General features: G+C 45.8%; 2 protein-coding genes across 2 annotated transcripts; both read right to left on the bottom strand.

The window, feature by feature from the left end:
• Nucleotides 1-281: 281 nt before the first annotated feature.
• LOC102449356 (olfactory receptor 5J3-like) lies at nt 282-5,333 on the bottom strand. The gene is made up of 2 exons (XM_089778770.1): nt 5,308-5,333; nt 282-1,252 (listed from the first exon to the last, which is right to left on the bottom strand). The coding sequence occupies exons 1-2, from the start codon at nt 5,331-5,333 to the stop codon at nt 310-312; spliced, it is 969 nt and encodes a 322-aa protein (XP_089634896.1). The 3' UTR covers nt 282-309.
• An 8,927-nt stretch (nt 5,334-14,260) lies between these two features.
• LOC102449110 (olfactory receptor 5G9-like) lies at nt 14,261-15,900 on the bottom strand. The gene has a single exon (XM_006116950.4). It carries the CDS (start codon nt 15,230-15,232, stop codon nt 14,261-14,263), a length of 972 nt encoding a protein of 323 aa, XP_006117012.3. The 5' UTR covers nt 15,233-15,900.
• Between the last annotated feature and the right edge of the window lie 8,222 nt (nt 15,901-24,122).

Here is a 24,122-nt window from a genome sequence, read left to right as displayed (position 1 = left end):
TGACCGGAGGAAAGAAATAATCTGGGAAAGGAGATAGCGAGTATAAAACAAAGGAGAAGCTACCTACTCTCAAGGATTAAGCTCACAATCTTAGGTTTAGCAGGCCAATGCTCAAACCACTGAGCTATCTCTCCCCGTCAGGGATGGTACTTGGTCCTGCTGTGAGGGCAGGGGACTGGACTCGATAATCTCTTGAGGTCCCTTCTAGTTCTATGAAATGGTCTCTCTCCATATTTTCTTTTTTCTTTTTTTTCAGTGAGATAGGATAGATGGGTCTGGTATTCACCCATGAAAGCTCATTGCCTTTGGTCATGCATTTAGACCTAAAGAGAAGGTTTTCCGCTCTATTGCTCTCCTCAGGGCAGCCTTCACCTCCTTGTTCCTCAGGCTGTAGATCAGGGGGTTCAGCATGGGGGTCACCACTGTATAGAAGACGGAGACCACCTTGTCCTGATCCTTCGAGTACTTTGTGCTGGGCTGCAAATAGATGAACAGGCCGGTCCCGTAGAAGATGGTGACGGCCGTCAGGTGGGAGGCGCAGGTGGAGAAGGCTTTGAGCCTGCCCTCAGTGGAGCGGATCTGCAGGATGGCATTGAGGATGAAAATGTAGGAGACGAGGACAACCAGGCCACTGAGCACCCCTGTCAAATAGGCCACGGCCAGAAGCACAGTGTGGTTGACGCTGGAGTCTGAGTTGGCGAGCGACAACAGCGGGGAGATGTCACAGAAGAACAAGTCAATGACATTGGAGCCACAGAAGGTTAATGTTAGCATGCCTGTTGTCTGCACCACTGAATTTACACACCCAACTAGGAAAGATCCAGCCATCAGCTGGACACAAAGTCTCGGACACATGACAACCCTGTAGATCAGTGGGTGACATATGGCCACATACCGGTCATAGGCCATTGCAGCCAGAAGAAAACACTCCGTGACGATCAGCATGCAGAAAACACAGAGCTGAGTCGCACATGCAGTGTAGGAAATGGCTTTCCTCTCTGCTAGCAAATCCGCCAGCATCTTGGGGGCGACCACTGAGGAATAACAGAGATCTACAAAGGCCAAATTACTGAGGAAATAATACATGGGGGTGTGAAGTCGGGGCTCGATCCTGACTAATGCGATCATTCCGAGATTCCCCAGTAGGGTAATGACATAGATCACTAGGAAAACCGTGAAGAGAAGACCCTGAAAATCCGGATGGTTTGTGAAGCTGTTGAGAATGAATTCAGTGATCTGGGTACAGTTTCTGCTAGCCATGTATCTGGGGCACAGTCTCTGATAGTACATTAGAGGGAAACCATAAAACAGCTGCCATTAATTTATTTCAATCTACTCCCCAAATCTCTCTTCAGGGTGGGGCTGATACAGACCGTCAGGGTCTTCACACCGAATATGGATCTGATGCTGTTCTTTCTGGCCAGTGGAAGTCACCGTTTCCATCCCAGATGACAGCTGGGACTGTTTAGTCCTAAAATAGAAATTGATACAAAGATCTTTTATATAGAATCGATACTCAGCAGTCATTTGCCCTAGGAAAACAATATGATGACTAGAATAATTCTTTCACCAGGAATTCTTTTTCCCAAAGCTGTTATATTCTATGCCTGAATATGGCCCGGTGCAACCTCTCACGTTCCTTCTCAAGATGCAGCTCATATTGCTTTCTCTCCAGCCGTGACCGTCTTGTTACCCAATTAAAATATGCCATATAAAAAGCTTCTTTGATTTGTAGTTACATTTATTTCAGTCGTTACGTCATGTCATCTAGGCCCAGATTTGTACAGATATTTAGGCGTCTAATACGCCTTGAAATCAATACCTTAAACTCCCCAGCCCCTGACCTTTCATATTTAAGCTCCTCAGGAATCACAGGTGAATAAGGACGATTAAAATATAGTTTAGGATCAAAGAGCATCATGTTAGCTAGATGAGTGGCTGAAACAGCAATCACTGAGGCCTTGAATTGAATACTTCCTTGGACACATTTTTTGCCTTTAAGAACATAAGAATGGCCATGCTGGCGGGCCCAACCATATTAGGTCCCAAACCTGCAATCTTATCCACATTGGGGCATGAGTATGAAGCCCCACTGAACTCTGTGAGGTCATAAGCACTCTTCAAATAGCTCTGCAACCCTCAATAGATGCAGAGAAAATGGTAGCCATAATGTCTTGGGACTTTACTAAAATGTTTGGACAAGTTTTATCATGAAAGAAGAGGCAAGATCCACTCATAGAACTGGGAGGGTATGTCTACACTACCCCGCTAGTTCGAACTAGCGGGGTAATGTATGCATACCGCACTTGCTAATGAAGCCCGGGATTTGAATTTCCCGGGCTTCATTAGCATAGGCGGGGAGCCGCCATTTTTAAATCCCCGCTGCTTCGAACCCCGTGTAGCGCGGCTACACGGGGCTCGAACTAGGTAGTTCGGACTAGGGTCCTATTCCGAACTACCGGTACTCCTCGTGAAACGAGGTGTACCGGTAGTTCGGAATAGGCACCCTAGTCCGAACTACCTAGTTCGAGCCCCGTGTAGCCGCGCTACACGGGGTTCGAAGCAGCGGGGATTTAAAAATGGCGGCTCCCCGCTTATGCTAATGAAGCCCGGGAAATTCAAATCCCGGGCTTCATTAGCAAGTGCGGTATGCATACATTACCCCGCTAGTTCGAACTAGCGGGGTAGTGTAGACATACCCGAAGAGACTTCAGGAGGTCCTCAAGTCCAGCCCCCTGCCCAAGGCAGGACCAATCCTAACTAAATCAACCCAGCCAGGGCTTTGTAAACCGAGACTTAAACACCTCTAGGGATGGAGATTCCAACATCTCCCTGGGTAACCCATTCCAGTGCTTCACCACCCTCCTAGTAAAATAGTTTTTCCTAATATCCAACCTAGACCTCCCACACTGCAACTTGAGACCATTGCTCCTTGTTCTGCCATCTGTCACTACTGTGAACACCTTTTCTCCATCCTCTATGGAACCTCCCTTCAGGAAGTTGAAGGCTGCTCTCAAATCCCCCCTCACTCTTCTCTTCTGCAGACTAAACAGACCCAACTCCCTCAGTCTCTCCTCATAGATCATGCACTCCAGCCCCCTAATCATTTTATTGCCCTCTGCTGGACCCTCTCCAATGCGTCCACATCCTTTCTATAGTGGGGGCCCCAGAACTGGACACAATACTCCAGATGTGGCCTCACCAGAGCCAAATAAAGGGGAATAATCACTTCATGAGTGAGTCACTGATTAAAGGCAGGGAACAAAGTATAGGAATAACCGTCAGTTTTCAGAATGGGGAAAGGTAAACATACTCAGAAATTATCTGAATAAATGGGTAAATGGTAAGATGGCAACATTGGCAGATGACGCAAAATTACTCTAGATAGTTAAGTCTCGAGCAGACTATGAAGAGTTATAAAAGGGATCTCACAAAATTGGGTGACTGGGCAACACAATGGTGCTAAAATTCAATATTGATCAGTGCAAAGTGATACCCATCAGGAATTGTAATCCCAACTACACGTGCAAAAGGATGGGGTTTAAATTAGCTGTGGCTACTCAAAAAAGAAATGTTGGAGTCATTATGGAGAGTTTCCTGAAATCACAACGTGCAGCAGCTGTCAAAAAAGCTAACAATGTTAAGGACTATTAGCAAAATGCAGGACAATGTAGCACTTTAAAGACTAACAAGATGGTTTATTAGATGATGAGCTTTCGTGGGCCAGACCCATTTCCTCAGATCAAATAGTGGAAGAAAGTAGTCACAACCATATATACCAAAGGATACAATTAAAAAAAATGAACAAATATGAAAAGGACAAATCACATTGCAGAACAGGAGGAGGATGCGGGGGGGGGGGGGGGGGAGGAAGGAAGGTAGGTGTCTGTGAATTGATGATATTAGAGGTAGGGAGAGTGGGATGTTTGTGAGTTAATGGTATTAGAGGTGATAATTGGGGAAACTATCTTGGTAATGGGTGAGATAGTTCAAATGTTTGTTGAGTCCTTTTTGGAAAGTGTCGAATTTTAACATGAATGACAGTTCAGAGGATTCCCTTTCAAGTGCAGATGTAAAAGGTCTTTGTAGCAGAATGCAGGTGGTTAAGTCATTGAGAGAGTGTCCTTTCTGGTTAAAATGGCAAGAAACTGTTTTCTCTTTGTGATCTTGTCTGATATCTGTTTTGTGGGCATTAATCCTTTGGCGAAGTGTCTGAGATGTTTGTCCAATGTACATAGCAGACGGACACTTTCGGCACATGATAGCGTAGATTATATTTCTGGATGCGCAGGAATATGTGTTCTTGATCTTATAACTCACTTGGTTAGGTCCAATAATGGTATCAGCAGAATGAATATGTGGACAAAGCTGGCAACGGGGTTTGTTGCAAGGGAAGGTACCAGGGTTGGTATTAGTGTGGTATGTCCTGTGGTGGTTGGTAAGAATCATCTTGAGGTTAGGTGGTTGTCTATAGGAGACTATGGGTCTGTCTCCCAGAGCCTCTTTGAGTATGGTATCCTGTTCCAATATAGGCTGTAGTTTATTGATAATGTGTTGGACAGGTTTAAGTTGGGGGTTGTAGGTGATGACAAGTGGTGTTCTATTGTTGGTTTTCTTGGGTCTGTCTTAAAGTAGATGGTTTCTAGGTATTCGTCTGGCTCTTTCAATTTGCTTTTTTATTTCTCTGGGTGGGTAGTTGAGGTTTATAAATGCTTGGTAGAGATCCTGAAGCTTCTGGTCTCTGTCAGTGGGATTAGAGCAGACGCGGTTGTATCGAAGGGCTTGGCTATAGACGATGGATCGTGTGGTGTGTTCTGGATGGGAGCTGGAAGCATGTAGGTAACTGTATGAGTCGGTGGGTTTTCTGTAGAGAGTGGTGTCTAATTTTCCATTGTTGATTTGTACGGTGGTGTCCAGGAAGTGGATCTCTCGTGTAGAATGGTCCAGGCAGAGATTTCAACAACCTACACCCCACCATCAACCTCAGCCTGGGTCCAGGCCATTCTACACGAGAGATCCACTTCCTGGACACCACTTGTCATCACCTACAACCCCCAACTTTGTCCACATATTCATTCTGCTGCTACCATTATTGGACCTAACCAAGTGAGTTATAAGATCAAGAACACATATTCCTGCGCATCCAGAAATATAATCTATGCTATCATGTGCCGAAAGTGTCCGTCTGCTATGTACATTGGACAAACATCTCAGACACTTCGCCAAAGGATTAATGCCCACAAAACAGGTATCAGACAAGATCACAAAGAGAAAACAGTTTCTTGCCATTTTAACCAGAAAGGACACTCTCTCAATGACTTAACCACCTGCATTCTGCTACAAAGACCTTTTACATCTGCACTTGAAAGGGAATCCTCTGAACTGTCATTCATGTTAAAATTCGACACTTTCCAAAAAGGACTCAACAAACATTTGAACTATCTCACCCATTACCAAGATAGTTTCCCCAATTATCACCTCTAATACCATTAACTCACAAACATCCCACTCTCCCTACCTCTAATATCATCAATTCACAGACACCTACCTTCCTTCCTCCCCCCCCCCCCCCCCGCATCCTCCTCCTGTTCTGCAATGTGATTTGTCCTTTTCATATTTGTTCATTTTTTTTAATTGTATCCTTTGGTATATATGGTTGTGACTACTTTCTTCCACTATTTGATCTGAGGAAGTGGGTCTGGCCCACGAAAGCTCATCATCTAATAAACCATCTTGTTAGTCTTTAAAGTGCTACATTGTCCTGCATTTTGCTTCAGCTACCCCAGACTAACACGGCTACATCTCTATCAAGGACTATTAGGAAAGGGATAGATAAAAAACCCAACAAATATCACAAAGCCACTATGCACCTTGAATGCTACATGCCGTTCTGATCACCGGATCTCAAAAAGATATAGTGGAATTGGAAAAGGTACAATTAAGGGTAATAAAACTGATTAGGGATATGGAATAACTTCTCTGAGGAGAGAGGAAAAAACCCAGAACTGTTTAACTTGGAAAAGAGGTGAGTAAGGGGAGATATAATAGAGATCTAGGAAATGATTTCATCAGATCTGGCAATTGTCAAACAGGCTGGACACAGCTGTTGAAGAAAAGATGACTTACCAATTCATGTTAAGACCATATCTGCAGAAAAACATAACAGAGACACCAGAGGAGAAGATGGCAAAGTATGAAGAAGCGTATGATGGAGAGGAATGACTATGGAAAACTAAAAGTCAAAAACAGTGACCTGTAGGTGAACTTGCAGCAATCTTTAAGTACATGAATGAGTCGCTGAAGAACACCTCAGGACTGCAAGACATCACAGTCAAGGACTTCCAAAAGACCATGCTCTTCGGCACAGTGAGAATTTTAAGAAAGCCAAAGGAAAACAAGTACATTGGAGCTCCTAAAACAAAAGGATTCTGCAGAGGGGTTAACAAAACTCCTAACTTTCCAAACCTACGGTGTCAGTTTCTGGTGAGGATTCAGTAGTGACTCACAAGGATCTGTTTCTGAATTTAGCTTCCCCTTTTTAGGCTTAAAGATCTAGTAGGTTGGGATAATAAAAATAAAACTTGGAGTTGTGGTAACAGCTCAGACTATAAGTCATACACGAGGACTTCTTTGGGTTAGAATTTGTACAAATGCCTAACAAAAAAAGACAGCCCGTGTACCTAAAAGCTTACAAATCTCTATTATAAGACAAAAGGCAACAGACAACAGACATGGAGACCATAAGATAATAAAAGCTGTTTCCTTATCTTTGGATAGAGAAATATTTGAGCAGAAAGTGGAATTTCCTCTCTCAGGGTAAGACACTGTTCCCTTCTTGTAAATCATACACTGACATGTTGGTGTACCTGCAGAAAGATTCTGAAACTGACCGGATTTCCTATAGCTTTGTGGAATCTGTTTTTCCTCCTTCTTTTATTCTGAGACAAGCAGACATGGAGCCGTTTCTGGTTTGGAACCTACGAAGGGTTCTTTTCCTGCTGGTTGGCAAGAGTGACATTTCTTTTATTAACTCTGGAGCGGTATCATAGGGAATTGGGAAGTCTAGTGGGTTCTTGTGACATTGGGATTTAGGGAAGGAACTCTAATCCCAGGTGTAAAGATATACACAAAACAGTTATCTCCATGTCTTTCATATTGGAAACAAGCCATATACAAAGTGATCCAGTTTTGCTACTACAAGCTGAACCTCTTGGCTGTGTCTAGACTGGCAAGTTTTTCCACAAAATCATTGATTTTGCGAAAAAACTTGCCAGCTGTCTACACTGGCTGCTTGAATTTCCAGAAAAGCACTGACGATCTCATGTAAAATCATCAGTGCTTTTCCAGAAATACTATGCTGCTCCCGTTCGGGCAAAAGTCTTTTTCTGAAAGACTTTTGTGCAAAAGGGCCAGTGTAGACAGCATAGTACTGTTTTCCGCTAAAAAGCCCCGATCGCAAAAATGGCGATCGGGGCTTTTTTGTGGAAAACTGCGTCTAGATTGGCCACGGATGCTTTTCCGCAAAAAGAGCTTTTGCGGAAAAGCATTCTGCCAATCTAAATGTGATTTTTCCGAAAATGCTTTTAACGGAAAACTTTTCCGTTAAAAGCATTTTTGGAAAATCATGCCAGTGTAGACGTAGCCCTCTAGTCTGGCGCTCTCTGGTCTGGCAACATCTGTGGTCTGGCATGATTTTAAAGTTAGCCAGCTGTCCATTTATCATGGGTGTGGCCAAGTTTCCTGCGGTCCCATTCAATTTGTTTACAGACACCAGTCCTGACACTCAGGGTGTGTCTACACAGCAAAGTTATTTTAGAATAACAGCCGTTATTCTGAAATAACTATGCAAGCGTCTACACAGCCATTCCATTATTTCGAAATTATGGACGGCTTATTCCGACTTCTGTAAACCTCATTTTGCGAAGAATAATGCCTATTCCAAAATAGTTATTTCAAAATAAGGTATGTGTAGACACTCTACTGCTGCTGTTTTGAAATAGCCCCATACCAAGCCCATTCTAAGGTATTCCTCCTTAGCACGTTTACATTAGGGAAGCCTGCCTTGGACTAATTTTGAGGCTTCCCTGCAGTATAGATTTGCTATTTCAAAATAAGCTATTTTGGAATAACTATTCCGGAATAGCTTATTACGAAATAACTGTGCAGTGTTGACGTAGCCTCAGTGCTCTGTGCTGTTTTTTAGCTCTAATTTACCCCTAAAATGTCTTCTCAGAGCCCACAAAACAGAGGAAGTTTTGGTAAGGCTATTAGACTGTATTGACCTCCCGTGGTGTGGCAAATTCTCTGGCTTGGCACCGGTCAGGTCCTGACGATGTTGGCCTAGAGAGGTTCAACCTATACTGACAAGTTTGGCCAAGGATCTTAATGGGACATGATCAGACAAGACTTTGTGACAAGTTTTTTTTCTTCTTTTTCCTACAGGACAAAAGGCAATACAAAGAGCACTGGGCTTTCCCACTGGCTTTGCAAATGGACCCACAGCCTGGTCCTCCCACAGGGCCGCCGAGGGCTGGGAGACGTCTCCACCAGATAAATCCAGATGAAAGAGGCTGCAGCATTTCCAGCTGCCACTCACCAACTGACACAGGATGTGAACCCTGGTTTCCTACCTGGCTGCTAGAAACATTTCACTCCTAGGGAGTCGTGAGCCGTGTACATGCTCTGCTGTTATGCCCTGGCCCTTAACCACACACTTAGCAAAGCAAGGCAGAAAGGGCCCATGGCACCAGCTCAGTCACCGCATTGACCCTTGTGATGAAGTGGGGGTTGTATTTACTCTTTTATGGTGCGTGTGATTTCTACTGTCCTGTAGTCACCCCCTGTCTGTGCCTCAGTTTCCCTGGGCACTGCACCCAATACCTAGAGGGGGATGGGAATTTCGGGTGTGACTTTCACTGAGGGAGGCTGCTCCAGTCCCAGCATGTACACAATGACCCAGGCTTCCAGTAACATGAACCTGGGAGAGGGTGAGACCAGGTGACAAATTTCGCCCTGGAAGCAGGACAAAGGAGGAGGCGGGGTTGGTAACAGGGCTGGGAGTGGTTGCTGAGTCTGTGAGTTAGTCTCAGCTGGCTTAGGATACAGGAGGTTGGATGGTGCTGGCTGCTTCTGGTTCCTGTGCTGACAAGTCTGTGCTCTGCGGTGTCCCTGTCAACTAAAAAACCTTCTGCTCCACCTGCTGGCTCAGAGTCACCTCTGAGGATGGGGGGTGCAGGGTCTGGTGACTCCCCACCCCTTGGTGACAACCCAACCTGGCTTTGCAGAAATATTGAGGTTGGCAAAGGGCATACGCAGGAGCAGGAGGCGGGCGGGATCTGCAGACCCAGGCTGAGAGGCGCTGCTAGGGCAAGGTGGAAGCATCTATTAGGATGAGGAGGGCTAAATGTATTACACAATTCAGCCGCATTGTCAGAGCTGTGGAGGCGGGTTCCCAAGAGTGGTCGGATAAAGGATGTTACAGGTCAGAACTGAGGTTCCCTGAGAGACCTCTCGGAGACCCTCACGACTGTTCATAGAATCATAGAATCATAGGACTGGAAGGGACCTCAAGAGGTCATCGAGTCCAGCCCCCCGCCCTCAAGGCAGGACCAAGCTCCACCTACACCATCCCTGACAGATGTCTATCTAACCTGTTCTTAAATATCTCCAGAGAGGGAGATTCCACCACCTCCCTTGGCAATTTATTCCAATATTTGACCACCCTGACAGTTAGAAATTTTTTCCTAATGTCCAATCTAAACCTCCCCTGCTGCACTTTAAGCCCATTACTCCTTGTCCTGTCCTCAGAAACCAAGAGGAACAAATTTTCTCCTTCCTCCTTGTGACACCCTTTTAGATATTTGAAAACCGCTATCATGTCCCCCCTTAATCTTCTTTTTTCCAAACTAAACAAGCCCAGTTCATGAAGCCTGGCTTCATAGGTCATGTTCTCTAGACCTTTAATCATTCTTGTTGCTCTTCTCTGTACCCTTTCCAATTTCTCCACATCTTTCTTGAAATGTGGCGCCCAGAACTGGACACAGTACTCCAGCTGAGGCCTAACTAGTGCAGAGTAGAGCGGCAGAATGACTTCACGAGTTTTGCTTACAACACACCTGTTGATACAACCTAGAATCATATTTGCTTTTTTTGCAACAGCATCACACTGTTGACTCATATTCAACTTGTGGTCCACTATGACCCCTAGATCCCTTTCTGCCATGCTCCTTCCTAGACAGTCGCTTCCCATCTTGTATGTATGGAACTGATTGTTCCTTCCTAAGTGGAGCACTTTGCATTTCTCTTTATTAAACCTCATCCTGTTTACCTCTGACCATTTCTCTAACTTGCTAAGGTCATTTTGAATTATGTCCCTATCCTCCAAAGAAGTCGCAACCCCACCCAGTTTGGTATCATCCGCAAACTTAATAAGCGTACTCTCTATCCCAATATCTACATCATTGATGAAGATATTGAACAGTACGGGTCCCAAAACAGACCCTTGCGGAACTCCACTTGTTATCCCTTTCCAGCAGGATTTAGAACCGTTAACAACAACTCTCTGACTACGGTTATCCAGCCAATTATGCACCCACCTTATCGTGGCCCTATCTAAGTTATATTTGCCTAGTTTATCAATAAGAATATCATGCGAGACCGTATCAAATGCCTTACTAAAGTCTAGGTATATGACATCCACCGCTTCTCCCTTATCCACAAGGCTCGTTATCTTATCAAAGAAAGCTATCAGATTAGTTTGGCATGACTTGTTCTTCACAAACCCATGCTGGCTATTCCCTATCACTTTATTACCTTCCAAGTGTTTGCATAGGATTTCCTTAATTACCTGCTCCATTATCTTCCCTGGGACAGACGTTAAACTGACCGGTCTGTAGTTTCCTGGGTTGTTCTTATTCCCCTTTTTATAGATGGGCACAATATTTGCCCTTTTCCAGTCTTCTGGAATCTCCCCTGTCTGCCATGATTTTTCAAAGATCATAGCTAAAGGCTCAGATACCTCCTCTATCAGCTCCTTGAGTATCCTGGGATGCATTTCATCAGGACCTGGTGACTTGCTGACATCTAACTTTCCTAAGTGACTTTTAACTTGTTCTTTGTGAATCCTATCTTCTAAACCTACCCTCTCTCTGCTTGTATTCAAGCAAGGAGCTGGTGGAGAATGGGATGGTAGGCCCTAAAAATGCCCAGCAAGGATCAGGGCCTTGCGGCACTCGGTGCTGTACAACTGCTCCACCAGGTGGGATTAAAACCCTGCGGAGAATCTGAGCAACACGTGTTGCTGGGCTGAAGATGACTCATGGTGTGTAGGCATCATGTGCAGCTGAGGGAGAGCAGAGGAGACCTTCCTCCCGGCAAGCAATGGCATGAAACACATGCCAGGGCTGACATGGAGCCAGGCCAGAGGAATTCAGATTTTTTTCTGAGTGATGGGGGAGGAATCTCATTAATTCCCATCCTGTAAACGAAAAAGTGATTGTAGGGTTGTCCCTGCCGGTCCAGCTAGTCCCCGGTGAGCAGCTGCCAGCTGGGCTGCATGGCGCCACCACTCCGACCAGTCCCAGGAAGCTCACCAACACCTCCCAGTCCCCCGCCCTGATTCCTGCACCCCCACCCCTTGCCCAGGGACCCTCAGAGCCATAACAAGAGTGGGGTAAGTGGGCACGCACAGTACTTTTAGGAGTGCAAAATTAAAAATTAGAAAGTTAAAATATTATTTCACTTATATCTTTACTATCATCTATTTGCAATCTCCATATATGTGCAATTAACAACATGTGCAATGAATACAATTAATACAACAAATTAAGAATTTTATCATTTTTGGGGGGCAGGGGGAGGGCCACAGGCACAGAAAACCTTAGTTTTGGCTCTGGGGACCCCTGTCTCTTCCCTGACTCCTGCACTTCTGTCCCCTTCCCTGCACCCTCCACTTCCCCAGCCCCCTGTCCTGAAGGACCAGAGCAATGCTGTGCAAATCTATACAGAGAGTAGTAAATTTACAGGGCGTTGCTCGGGTATGTAAGGGCACGACCAGGCCCATGAGCGAGGGTGGGGGGAAGGAAATCCCCAAGCCCTGGGTGAAGAAGCTTGGGAGAGGAGGAATTGGGAATCTCTACTGTGCAGGTGAAGTCACGGGGATTGGGGAAGGAGGGCAAGGGACTCCTCAGGCCCTGAGAGCAGCGGTGCGGGCAGGTTGGTGGCATCTCTAGGCATGGTGAGGAGCCACATGTGGGAGGGAATCCCTTGACCCCGAGAAGAGCAGCACATGGGGGAGGGGAAGGAGAGCACAACCTGGCCCCATGAGGAGCTGTGAGGTGGGAGGAGAAGGGGAGGGTGGGAATCCCCATGCTCCAGGTGACGTGTCAGGGGCAGAGGGGAAAATCTCTAGGCCCTATAAGAGCCTCACAGCAGGGAGAGAATCTCCACATGCCCATGTGGTGCGGGGCAGGAGGAATCAGCAGGCCCCATAGCAGGGTGGGGAGGGCAGTACCCAGACCCTGTAGCTGCAGAACGGTGGGGGAGAGGGAGGGGAACCTTACCCATAGAAGGTGGCCTGGTTGGCAACATGCAGAGCTCCAGCTCCAGCCGGTCGGTCTCATGCTGGTGTGGCTGTCCCCAGTGCTCGCTTGGAAGTATCCATCACCATTCGCTGCCCCCAGTGGTGAGTGTGAGGATCACGTCCCTCCTCTCTCTGCCCCTCCCTTTCCATGTTGTGGAAAACAACCCCATTCCTGACACTTCCCATGGTCCTGGCACAATCAAACCATGACTTCCCTTTATGTTAGGGTCAGAGGAAGCTGCCTACCAAATTTGATGGCCATAGCTGTTACTGTTTGCGAGTTCTTGCACAAACAGATGGACAGACAGACATTTCTAAAATATATACAAAGATACACACACACAAGAACGGCCATCCTGGGTCAGATTAAAGGTCCATCTAGTCCAGTGTCCTGTCTTCCGACAGTGGCCAACGCCAGGTGCCCCAGAGGGAGTGAACCGACCAGGGAATCATCAAGTGATCCCTCCCCGTCATCCATTTCCAGCTTCTCACAAACAGAAACTAGGAACACCATCCCTGCCCATTTTGGTGAATAGCCATTGATGGACCTATCCTCCATAGATTTATTTAGCTTTTTTTTTGGAATGCTGTTATAGTCTTGGACTTCACAACATCCTCTGGCAAGGAGTTCCACAGGTTGATTGTGCACTGTGTGAAGAACTTCATTTTGTTTGTTTTAAACCTGCTACATATTAATTGAATTTGATGTCCTCTGGTTTTTGTGTTATGGGAACAAGTAAACAATATTTCTTTATTCAGTTTTTCCACACCGGTCACGATATCATAGGCCTCTATCATATCCCCTCTTAGCCATCTTATTTCCAAGTTGAAAATTCCCAGTTTTATTAATCTCTCCTCATGTGGCAGCTGTTCCATATGACTAATAATTTTTGTTGCCCTTTTCTGTACTTTTTCTAGTGCCAAGATATCTTTTTTGCAATGCGGCGACCACATCTGCATGCAGTATTTGAGATGTGGATGTAGCATAGATTTATATAGAGGCAATAAGGTATTCTCTGTCTTGCTCTCTCTTGCTTTTTTTAATGATTCCCAATAGTATTTTTGCTTTTTAGACTGCCACTTCACATTGAGGGGATGTTTTCAGAAAACTATCCACAGTGACTCTAAGACCTCTCTCTTGAGTGGTAACAGCTAAACAAGTTTCCATCATTTTATACATACAGTTGGGATTATGTTTTCCAACATGCATTACTTTGCATTTGTCAATGTTAAAATTCATCTGTTGCCCAGTCACCCAGTCACCTGGGTGCCCAGTCACCTGGTTTGGTGAGATCCTTTCAAAGTTCTTCGCAGTCTGCTTTGGACTTAAGTATTTTGCACGGTTTTGTATCACCTGCAAATTCTCTCACCTCACTGTTTACTGCCTTTCTCCAGATCATTTATGAATAGGTTGAATAGGATTGGTCCCAGTACGGACCCTTGGGGGACCCCAGAAGTTACATCTCTCCATTCTGAAAATCCCTAACCGCCGCTTTATTTCTTAAAACATGTTTCTATGCAAAACCACTGATATTTATATAAAAATTATTGGTGTTGTGGGCAATTTTTGGGAGCATAGTTTATTTGCAGAAAATAAGGTTTCAGGTGACCCAAAGCTATTTGAAAATTCATGTCCGACAAACAGGCCAGAGCCAGTTAGGAATAATGGCCATCTCGTTATTAATTTATACTTAACAAGAACTTTTTCCTTTCCATCACTCTCTTCAGGGCAGCCTTCACCTCCTTGTTCCGCAAGCTGTAGATCAGGGGGTTCAGCATGGGGGTCACCACTGTGTAGAACACGGAGACCACCTTGTCTTGACTCCTTGAATGCGTTGTGCTGGGCTGTAAATAGATGAACAGGCCAGTCCCATAGAAGAGGGAGACGACTGTCAGGTGGGAGGCACAGGTGGAGAAGGCTTTGAGCCTGCCCTTGGCAGAGCGGATCCTCAGGATGGCAGAGAGGATGAACATATAGGAGATGAGCACAACCAGGCCAGTGAACACGCCAGTCAAGGATGCCAAAACTAGAAGTAAAATGTGGTTGACACGGGAGTCCGAGCTGGCGAGCGACAACAGCGGGGAGATGTCACAGAAGAACAAGTCAATGACATTGGAGCCACAGAAGGTTAATGTTAGCATGCCTGTTGTCTGCGCTATCACATTTACACACCCAACTAGGAAAGACCCAGCCACCAGCTGGACACAAAGTCTCGGGCACATGACAACCCTGTAGAGCAATGGGTGACATATGGCCACATACCGGTCATAGGCCATTGCGGCCAGGAGGAAACACTCCATGACGTCAAACTGAGAGAAAACGCAGATCTGAATTGCACATGCAGTGTAAGAAATGGCTTTCCTCTCTGCCAACAAATCCGCCAGCATCTTGGGGGCCACGACGGTGGAATAACAGAGGTCTATAAAGGATAAGTTGCTGAGGAAAAAGTACATGGGCGTTCGAAGCTGGGAGTCAAGCCGGACTATCAGAATCATCCCAAGATTCCCCACCAAGGCAGTAACATAGATCAGAAGAAACACCACGAAAAGAGGGGCTTGAATTTCTGGAGAGTCTGAGAATCCGGTGAGCATGAATTCACTCACTTGTGTGCAGTTGCCTCCAGCCATTTCCAGCGTGCTTCGCCTCAGCATGTAGAATACAGATGAAACATCACGCGCTAGCTGCAGTGTATGCCTTTAAGTTGGTTACCTGCACAAATTTCTCTGACCCTTCCATGCTTTAGGGGCACCCACCTTTACCCAATTCCTAGGGCTCAAGGTGCAACCTTGTTAATTTAAACACCTGCCTTTACCCAATTCTTAGGGCTCAGGGTGTAACTTCCTGCAGGATCTTTTGCCACTGAAAGAACCTTACACAGTAATATTCTCTATTTAAAGACAATTCCCAAGCAAGCAGAATACACATGCTAAGCACACAGTGTCATGCTCACCAATCCTGATAAAGGCAGGCAGACTTCCCCTGTTGGCCAAGCAAGGTGAGTCTCTTGGGATCCTGGCTGCTGCACGTCACGGTCATGCAGAGGAGTTCTGGCAGCTCTGGTCTTAGGCTATATCTTGGAGGTGAGTTCTTCTTCCAGGTCTTCCCTCCTTCTTTTTGATATTCCTTTCTTCCTTTCCTCTTTCCTTTCCTTCTTCCCTGTTTCCTCTTTCCCTTTTCCTGCTGGTCTCCTTCTTGGACCTCAGTTTATATAGTGAAATGTGAGTCCTGCTTAGCCATACCTGAACCAATTATTTTAGTATAATTTTACTAACCAATCATAACATACAGTAACAGAATGACCTAACCAATCATACCTCACCACCGTATTGATTTACAACTAGCAAAATTAATTACACAGCAGACAGAAACAGTTACAAAGCAGACAGAGATCACACAGACAAACCATAGGAAAGTGAGGATAATAATCAAAGAATGCGGATTCCACAACCTCAACTATTGGTAAAGAGTTTCTTGCCAGACGAAATGCTGTTAAACTAAATTTTCTCTACCCATTTTGAGACCTGTTTCTTTATCTGGTGGCAGTGGGGGACACTAGAACAGGATCTCCTTAACAGGCCTGCGTGACACCAGTTTAGTGCAATTTAGATAAGAGTGTGGGCATGTGACTCCAGGCTTTACAGCTAATGGTGGCTGCTCTTCAATCTGGTCTACTGATATGGCTACAGGCCTTCCAATATGGCTATAGGAAAACCATATTGATACAAGTTAAGCCGACAGCTGACCTCGGTGCCGTGGGAGTGTTGCTGACTTTCGTTTTTTCATACAGAAGCCAAAGGTGATGTTTTCCTTCCTCAGGGGGTGTGTCTGCTCCCGTTCAGATGGAACTAAACTGTCTGGCATCTCTCTAAGGAAGAAGTTTAGACACAGAATGATCAGAAAAGAATTTTGCATGTGGAAAATTAATTAAATAGAGCCTTTGCCATAGCTGGACATATTTTCCATCGTGTAATGGTATGGAAATTGTTCCTCAGCCCATATGCCAGACATCCTCTTCTCCTCCTCCAAATTTCTTCACAGAATCCACCTTATCTCCCTTTTTCTCAGCCCTACCTTTTGCACAAAGTTAGTTAAAAGCTTTGTTACCGTGAAGTTAATCATACTCTAAGTATCATAAATGAGGTCACAATTCTCTCATTTTTGAGTTCCTTAACGCTCAACAAGTCACTCAATGACATTCATGTGCCTTTTAATAAAGAAGATGAATCGCCATGCTGGATGGAGGAAGCTGGAGTCATTGGCTTCTGGAATTCAATTCTTTCCCCGACTGGCTTTTGCCTTTTGATTATGTGAGGCAAGTTATATGAGAGGGGAAAAAAAAAGGATGATATTGCCTACAGAATTTCAAGGTCAAATCCCAGACCATTTCCCAGACCAATACAATTAATTTTCTTACTAGATTACAAAATTACAGGAGAATCTTTGCACTGGCAAGATGCTGCCCCAAAGTCCATGGGACTTTGCAAAAGCAAAACACTGGACTAAAATAAATTAAACACTGGAATAAATTGCCTAGGGAGGTTGTGGAATCTCCACCACTGGAGATATTGAAGAGCAGGTTAGACAGACATCTATCAGGGATGATCTAGATGGTGCTTGGTCCTGCCATGAGGGCTTGATGACCTGTTGCGGTTCCTTCCAGTTCTAGTCTTCTATGATTCTATGAAAGCAGAAGGATCTTTCTCACAAGGACCTGGTTGTCGGATCTGGGCTCTAGCCACTAAAGGAAAGTCATAATGTATTTGATAATGATAACCATAACGTGAAATATTTGACCATGAAATCTTACTCTGTAAGCCCCTCATCATGCATTGTTAAAGTCAAAGGGGAGTTTTACCATTGACTTCAATGAGTGTGGGATCAAACCCTAGATTAATTCATACACTCCCAGGGTGGTTGCGGGGGGTGGGGAGAACGACTGAAACATGGCTGAAATGAACTAGCTGAGAAATAAGAGTTTACAAGGTAATCAAGCAGCAAACATGCCAGTGAATTTTGAGAGGGCTGAACACAGAGGTCACATCGAAGAGCAGGGAGGTAGCACATGACTGAAAGCGTGTGTGAGAGGACATGTGAAGGGAGTGTGCCCAATTCAAGAGCTATGACAGGCCAGATCAGGGCCCCTCAGAACCAGAAACCTAGTGACAAACCTAGTCCAGAAAGGAAGTGAGCAAAACATGCCTCTTTGGAACGATTCAAGACACTTAAGATGTTCACTTTATTTAAAACAAGTGTAAGAGAGGATGAGATCTCAGTCTACAAATCCCTACATGGGAGATTCCTGCTAGCAGACTGTGCTTTGATCTAATGAGATTCAATGATGGGAAGATTAAACCGGAGAAAATTCAGACTAGAATTTTTACAGAGAGAGAAATTAGCCACTGGAGTAACTTACCTTGGGGACTGGTGAGTTCTCTGTCCCTTGCGGTCTTTAAGCTAGAATTGATGAGCTGGATGAGGAAACTCCAGGGGACAATGTCTGGCTTGAAGTATTCAGGAAGCCAGACTAGATGTTCCTTGAGCCCGTAGCATCTCTGAAGGGGTGAAAGAAAAACAATTGTGATTAGTCGGATGGAGGGAATAACATATCAGGAAATATTAGAAGTATCTGTCTGGCTTGGTCAAGCAACCTTGACATGGTGAGACAAAGCAGTTGAGAGCGTGTTAAAGGACAAAAAGAAGGAGGAATGATTTAGAAAAGGGCATGAAGATAGAATTGAAAGTAATGTAACCAAACTTACATAGGGTAAAACTGGGCGGAATTTCTGACACAGATCTCAGTTTCACTGTGCAATAGACTCAAAAGGGAAGTGTAAAGTCCTCATTATTTGCACTATTTGCAAGTTCGTTCAGCAAACTGAGCTCTAAGGCAGGCAGCGATACATGAAGGGACAACAGACTTTCCCCTTCGCAAGATAATCCGCTCTTTCCCGTTCAGTGAACCACATCCCAATTCACAAAAGATGCATTACCTGTTTGAATCCTACCTGTTTCCCTGGATTTTGGTGAGAGCTCTTTGACTCGAAAGCCACCCGATGGTTCAGACCTGGAGTTGCTTCCTTTCTACTCCTGCCAAAAGAAACAAAGGGAGGGGGGAATCAAACTCCCTTTTTCTTCTGCTCAGATCAACTGTGTGCCTCACCCAGGGAGTGGAAGCTCTACTACATTTTGATGACTTCTGAGACAATGCTCTCTGGAGCAGCTCAGATCCCAGGAGTTTAACTATGAGGAGAAAAAAAACATAATTAAGATTAGTTTTGTGTCTCTGTATGTTGGTAGGTTCCTACACACGTCCTAACAGGCTTTATTAAGAAATTGCCCCATTTGGGTTTTTTTTTAAAGACACTTTAAGTTATTTCACGGCATCAGTTTGTAAAACGTTTAGACACCAAAGACTGGATCGGTAGCTCAGCTAGACTGGTAGGATCCCAGAGTGTTAATTCTGGTGGATTTACACTCATATAAGACAACTCTGAATTTGTCTCCTATGTCACCTCTAAGATAACAAACCCAAAGTATCCAAATGAGCTCACATTCCTTTTCGTAAGATTTGGGCTGTGTTCTCAACTCTGCCATTCACAAACTGGGCAACTTTGGCCACACTCTTTCCTGGCCTTGTTTCCCCATTTGCATAATGGAACAAATGAAATGAGCAGACATGCTGGTGTTATATTTTTTTGGATGACATTGGAGCTTGGTGATTTACTGATGCTTTTTGTGGAAATGTACCAGGCCATGTCTACATTGCCAAGTTTCAGTGATGTGAAAGTAAAAGTAAACAACCATAATCCCCCTATTGCCTAGCGGGCACAGCAATGTCCGTAAAACACTCCATGTAGAAGAACACTTGTGACAGATGAGGACTTCTGTTGTAGCTAATATCAGAGGGGTAGCCGTGTTAGTCTGAATCTGCAAAAGCGACGAGGAGTCCTGTGGCACCTTATAGACTAACTGAAGTGTAGGAGCATAAGCTTTCGTGGGCAAAGACCCACTTCGTCAGATGCATCTGACGAAGTGGGTCTTTGCCCACGAAAGCTTATGCTCCTACACTTCAGTTAGTCTATAAGGTGCCACAGGACTCCTCGTCGCTGTTGTAGCTAATGACATTCGGGGAGGTGGCATTGGTGTGTTGATAGAAAGGCTTCTTCTGTCAGCACAGACTGTGGTCTCTAGGGGTATGTCTACACTACCCTCCTAGTTCGAACTAGGAGGGTAATGTATGCATACCGCACTTGCTAATGAAGCCCGGGATTTGAATTTCCCGGGCTTCATTAGCATAAGCGGGGAGCCGCCATTTTTAAATCCCCGCTGCTTCGAACCCCGTGTAGCGCGGCTACACGGGGCTCGAACTAGGTAGTTCGGACTAGGGTGCCTATTCCGAACTACCGGTACACCTCGTTTCACGAGGAGTACCGGTAGTTCGGAATAGGACCCTAGTCCGAACTACCTAGTTCGAGCCCCGTGTAGCCGCGCTACACGGGGTTCGAAGCAGCGGGGATTTAAAAATGGCGGCTCCCCGCTTATGCTAATGAAGCCCGGGAAATTCAAATCCCGGGCTTCATTAGCAAGTGCGGTATGCATACATTACCCCGCTAGTTCGAACTAGCGGGGTAGTGTAGACATACCCTAAGGGTATGTCTACACTACAAAGTTAGTTCGAACTAACGGACGTTAGTTCGAACTAACTTTAATAGGTGCTACACTAGCGCTCCGCTAGTTCGAATTTGAATCGAACTAGCGGCGCGCTTAGTTCGAACTAGGTAAACCTCATTTTACGAGGACTAACGCCTAGTTCGAACTAGCTAGTTCGAACTAAGGGCTGTGTAGCCCTTTAGTTCGAACTAGTGGGAGGTTAGCCCTCCCCAGGTTTCCCTGGTGGCCACTCTGGCCAACACCAGGGAAACTCTATGCCCCCCTCCCGGCCCCGGACCCCTTAAAGGGGCACGGGCTGGCTACGGTGCCCGTGCCAGGTGCAAGCCTGCCAGCACCTGGCACGGCACAGAGCCACCCACCCGATGCCCCCCAGCCCTCCCCCTCTTGCCGGGACCAGGCTGGCGGCTCCCGGGAGCTTGCCCTGGACCGCAAGAGGCGGGCACCTTCCTGGGCTAGTGCGGACATCGTGGACCTCGTCCACGATCTCCGCACTAGGCACAGGAAAGTGGCTGTCTAGGGCAGGAGAGCTGCCAGCCTGGCCACCCAGGACCAGGTGTGCATGAAAATCAAGGGGGTCCACTGAGACCCCCGACACTGAGCCCTGAGCTTACAATGGCCGTCCTGGGTCAGACCAAAGGTCCATCTAGCCCAGTAGCCTGTCTGCCGACAGCGGCCAACCCTAGGGACCCTGGAGGGGATGGACCGAAGACAGTGACCAAGCCATTTGTCTCGTGCCATCCCTCTCCAGCCTTCCACAAACTTTGGGCAGGGACACCACTCCTACCCTCTGGCTAATAGGACTCCATGGACCCAACCTCCATGACTTGATCTCACTTCCCTTTAAACTCTGTTCTAGTTGTAGCCTTCACAGCCTCCTGCAGCAAGGAGTTCCACAGGTTAACTATTTGCTTTGTCAAGAACAACTTCCTCTTACTAGTTTCAAGCCTGCTACCCATTCCTTTCCTTTGGTGTCCTCTAGTCCTTCTTTATGGGAACTCAGGAAGAACTTTTCTGAATGCACCCTCTCCACCCAACCCCTGCTTTTAGAGACCTCTATCCTGTCCCCCCTCCGTCTCCTCTTTTCTAAGCTGAACAGTCCCAGTCTCTGTAGCCTTTCTTCATCTGGGACCTGTTCCCAACCCCTGATCATGTTAGTTGCCCTCCCTTCTCCCAGCCTTTCTCTTCCCCTCTCCCACCTCCTTTTCCCAGTCTCCCCCAGTTTTGTTCAATAAAGACAGAGTCAATGTTGGAAGAAACGTTATCTTTATTTTGTACATCAATAAGAAGGGGGGCTAGGGAAGGGTAAGTGGAAGGAGGTGAGGGAGGAATGGGGTACGAGCCCCCGATGGGGAGGACTGGGCTGGCTCTGCGGTCTTCTGGGGGTGGAAGCTCTCCTGCAGCCCCCCAATTACTCCCTCTCCCCAGATGGCAGCCTGTGGCAAGTGCAGCCGGGCTGATGGCCGAGTGGTGTGATGTGCCCAGTGTGAGCACTCAGGGCACTCCAAGCCAGAACTTCTTTGCAAGCGGGGCACCCCTTAGAACTGTGTGTCCGGGGTGGGGGTCGGGACCCTTTAAGCGCAGCCCTCGGCTAGCCTGAGACAGCATCTCCATGCTCTAAGTCCTCCTTTTATGCCCTGCCGGCACTGCTTCCGGCCATCCTTAAGCCCTGTTCAGAGTCCACTCAATGTGGACTTGCTAGTTCGAACTAGTAAAACGCTAGTTCGAACTAGTTTTTAGTTCTAGATGCGTTAGTTCGAACTAGCTTAGTTCGAATTTACTAATTCGAACTAAGTTAGTTCGAACTAGCGCTGTAGTGTAGATGTACCCTAAGAGGCAGCTTTGCCAGCCTAGCTATACTTCCAAAGTCAGTGTAGTGTAGACAAGACTTCAGTCTGGATGAAACCTTCACCCACAAAAAGAGTTCTCAGTTCCAGAATGGAACATCCAATCAATGAGTTCTCAGTTCCAGAATGGAACATCCAATCAATGAGTTCTCAGTTCCAGAATGGAACATCCGATCAATGAGTTCTCAGTTCCAGAATGGAACATTTGATCAAAGAGTTCTTAGTTCCAGAATGGAATGTCTGATCACTCACTCGCCATCTATGGAAAAGCCAAAAGCCCCATGGTTAGAGCACTGGTCGGCTCTGTTGTTCCCCCACATACCATAACCACCAAGCTATTGAGATACTCACTCTTTGGCCCCTCAAGTGTTTCATACCAGGAGACAGAGGCATCCTTTCTGGAATAGCCATTAGTATAATAGAATCATACAACACTAGAACTGAAGAGACCTCGAGAGATCATCAAGCCCCATCCCCGGCCCTCACAGCAGGACCAAGCACCGTCTAGATCATCTTTGATACATGTCCATCCAACCTGCTCTTAAATATCTCTAATGACGGAGATTTCACAACCTCCCTAGGCAATTTATTCTAGTGCTAAACCACCCTGACAGTTAGGAAATTTTTCCTAATGTCCGACCTAAACCTCCCATTCTGCAGTTTAAGCCCATTGCTTCTTGTCCTATCATCAGAGGCCAAAGAGAACAATTTCCCCCCTCCATCTTTTGACACTCTATTAGGTACTTGAAAGCTGCTATTATGTCCCCTCTCAGTCTTCTCTTTTCCAAACTAAACAAACCCAGTTCTTTCAGTCTTTCCTCATAGCTCATGTTTTCTAGACTTTTAATCATTTTTAATGCTCTTCCCTGGACCCTCTCCAATTTCTCCACATCTTTCTTGAAATGTGTTGCCCGGAACTGGACACAATATTCCAATTGAGGCCTAATCAGCGCAGAGTAGAGTGGAAGAATGACTTCTCCTGTCTTGCTCACAACACTCCTGTTGATGCATCCCAGAATGATGTTTGCTTTTTTTTGCAACAGTGTCATGTTGTTGACTCATATTTAACCTGTGGTCCATTATGACCTCTAGATCCCTTTCTGCAATACTCCTTCCTAGACAATCACTCCCATTCTGTATGTATGAAACTGATTGTTCCTTCCTAAGTGAAGTACTTTGCATTTGTCCTTATTAAGTTTCGTCCTATTTACTTCAGACCATTTCTCCAGTTTGTCCAGATCATTTTGAATTATGACCCTGTCCTCCAAAGCAGTTGCAACTCCTCCCAGCTTGGTATAATCTACAAACTTTATGGCTTTGTCTAGACTGGCATGATTTTCCAGAAATGCTTTTAACGGAAAAGTTTTCCGTTAAAAGCATTTTTGGAACAGAGCGTCTAGATTGGCACGGATGCGTTTCTGCAAAAGCACTTTTTGTGGAAAAGCGTTTGTGCCAATCTAGACACGCTTTTCCGGAAAAAAGCCCCGATCGCCATTTTCGCGATTGGGGCTTTTTTGTGGAAAACAAATCTGAGCTGTCTACACTGGCCCTTTTGCGCAAAAGGACTTTTGCCCGAACGGGAGCAGCATAGTATTTCCGCAAGAACACTAACAATCTTACATGAGATCGTCAGTGCTTTTGCGGAAATTTGAGCAGCCAGTGTAGACAGCTGGCGAGTTTTTCCGGAAAAGTGGCTGATTTTCCAGAAAAACTGGCCAGTCTAGACACAGCCTATAAGTGTACTCTCTATGCCAATAGTTAAATTGCTGATGAAGATATTGAACAGAACTGGTCCTAAAACGACCCCTGCAGAACCTCACTTGTAATGCCCTTCCAGCAGGACTGTAAACCGTTAATAACTACTCTCTGAGAACAGTTATCCAGCCAGTTATGAACCCACTTTATAGTTGCCCCATGTAGGTTGTATTTCAGTGGTTTATTTATTAGCCTGGTGGTTAGGGCATTCTACGGTGTTTGGGGGCATTGAGTCTCAAGAGGAGAGTGAAGCTAGGTCTTCCACTTCCCA

This window comes from Pelodiscus sinensis, chromosome 5 (genome assembly GCF_052426305.1).
Source record: "Pelodiscus sinensis isolate ZL-2025 chromosome 5, ASM5242630v1, whole genome shotgun sequence".
Taxonomy (NCBI): domain Eukaryota; kingdom Metazoa; phylum Chordata; order Testudines; family Trionychidae; genus Pelodiscus; species Pelodiscus sinensis.
Note: the sequence above shows the minus strand (reverse complement) of the source record. Positions and strands in the feature narration are given on the sequence as shown.